We start from the raw sequence: 2,277 nt of genomic DNA, 5'->3' as shown, positions 1-2,277 counted from the left end.
CTGGATTAAAATAAACCGCATTGTGTTTCACTGGAAAGTGTGTCACTCCGTCCAGAAATAGCTGCAATCTGCCTGGATTTGGTCTAATCTGCAAAACAGAGATGTGGTGTGGTTGAGCTCTTCTGTTGTTTCAATGCTGTCATTCTGGTTGTTTTGTTTGCCGCTGCTTCCTCTGCTGATGTGTCTGGACTTTGCCGCTCAGGGAGGCTGGACGGCGCTCATGTGGGCCGCCTATAAGGGCCGGACGGAGGTGGCCCGGCTGCTGCTGGACAGAGAAGCCAATCCCAACATCACTGGGCAGGTGCAGAAAACGAAAATTATCAGCTTATTTATCACATTAAAGGCATAAACTCTGCTTTACAGGGATTGTTTTGATGCACCAAATGAGTTCATCAGATGTGTACATTTTTACAAAGGTGGAAACGCTAACAATTACTTTAATTGGTGATTAATCGATTAATGGAAAATCGCGTTCTGGAGATGTTTTATAAACCAATTACTCCTTATCCTGTACAGCAAACCAGCATCTCTTTTCTCTTTTTTATAAGCAGTTTTTAGAGCATAATTAGTTTAGGGCCGCAACTCATAATTACTTTAATAATTGATGTTCTCCATATTTTTCATTAACCACTGAGATTCAAATAAACAAACAATTTAATTTCTTTTGTAAAATAAAAACATTTTGTTGCCTAAAATGCGACACTTAGTGAACGCTTCCACAGATAATAAACACTGTAAATGATGTTCAGCTCTTTCTGCTTGATTTAGCATCAATACAGTCTATGGTTGATTTTTTATTTTATTTTTTATAAACCGATTAATAATTGTGTAGCAAAATTAAAGCATTCTGCGTGTAACATATTTGTAGAAAAAGGTGTTTTTTTTATCTAAAATGCAAAATATTAATATTTATTGGACTGTTTTCTAGGGCTGTAGTGATGCAATAATCTCACGATGCGATACACGATATTCTGCTCACGATACGATATATTTTGTGATATTCAGCAAACGATACAATCCAATACACTTTTGCGATTTTCTGAAAGATTTTAGAGGGACAGAGTGATTTTGGTGACATTTTGTGATGTTATAGAGTTGGATTNCCGATTGGGTAAAAACGGGCAGATTATCTGAAATGGTCAGTAGCTGCAGTTTTGGGCGTTTCTTGGACGGGACGGGCGTCTCCATTGTGTCGGGAAGAGCTGGGCGTGCCTCCAGCCCCTCATCTAATATTCAGCCGCTACTTAAAGCGGGGGATGCTGAGCGAGAGCCGCCACTGCTGGCTGAACTGGGCAGGAAGTCGGATTTGATCTTGAGCTGGTAACTTTACCCCTCCACACAGGTAAGGGCTGTAATTATCTGAGATTTCATCTTGTTCAATAGTTTGAGAAGCTTGTTGGTAGTTGGCATGGTGACCCATCCATTGTGCTGGAGRGATGAGGAAGAGGAGGGCGTGTCAACAGGCTGCCGTCCCCGTAAACAAAGCCTTTGCTCTGCCTCTGTTCTCCTCGTTGGGATCTGGGGAAGCAGCCGGCAGGTGATCGCTGAGTGGAGGAGAAAACAGTTTGTTCTGCAGATAAAGATTGATCGGCTCTGAATTTGGCTGCACTGTTGGGGCCTTTGTACCGGCGGYCATGTGACTCTGCGTGTGAGGGAGCGTTGACCTGAGCAGGATTACGGCAGGAAATCCTGCTGGTTGTTTGGTGAAACCCTCAGAATGAGGCTCATTAATTCAGAAGCTCTCTGTGCAGGAAGTGAGTCTGATTATGGAGGATGGGCAGAACTTTATGAATCATTAATGAGCCGTTTATCGATCCAGCTACAGCACAGAACGGCGGATTCATTAATGGATCCGGGATAAAACGTCTGAAAGTAAAAAGCAAAAACAAGTTAAAAGCAGAAAAATTCATTTTGATTGAGTTTTTAGTTTCTGATTTCTTTCTTTTTCTGAGTTTGTAGCATATAAAATGTATAAAAAATACATGAAAGTGTATGATGAAGGCACATTTTATCAGCTGGTTGAGMTTTTCAGCTGTTTCTGATGGGCCMCAAAGGTTTTATTTATGTTTACAATTAAAATAGCAACTTTTTTATTATTCCSTGTGCAAAATATGAGAATAGTTGTAGAAAAATGATCTAWAAACCTCTTCAGGTAAAAATATTTTTCTAGCTTTTTTGTGWGTTTTTTCAGTAACAAGAACAGGATATGGATCATTTTTGATTTATTTACCCAAGTTTATTAAATCGCCTGACAATATTTTATTTTTTTAGAAAAAA

General features: G+C 39.8%; 1 protein-coding gene across 1 annotated transcript in view; it reads left to right on the top strand.

The window, feature by feature from the left end:
• Positions 1–163: 163 nt before the first annotated feature.
• LOC103459971 (kinase D-interacting substrate of 220 kDa-like) overlaps positions 164–2,277 on the top strand; it is a 52,935-nt gene continuing 50,821 nt past the window's right edge. The window contains exon 1 of the mRNA XM_017303033.1: positions 164–343. Within this exon, the coding sequence (XP_017158522.1) occupies positions 179–343 (165 nt within the window). The 5' untranslated portion in view covers positions 164–178. The remainder of the gene's footprint in view (positions 344–2,277) is intronic.

This window comes from Poecilia reticulata, unplaced genomic scaffold (assembly GCF_000633615.1).
Source record: "Poecilia reticulata strain Guanapo unplaced genomic scaffold, Guppy_female_1.0+MT scaffold_145, whole genome shotgun sequence".
Taxonomy (NCBI): Eukaryota; Metazoa; Chordata; class Actinopteri; order Cyprinodontiformes; family Poeciliidae; genus Poecilia; species Poecilia reticulata.
The sequence above is the reverse complement of the archived record's forward strand: the minus strand, read 5'-3'. Positions and strand labels throughout refer to the sequence as shown.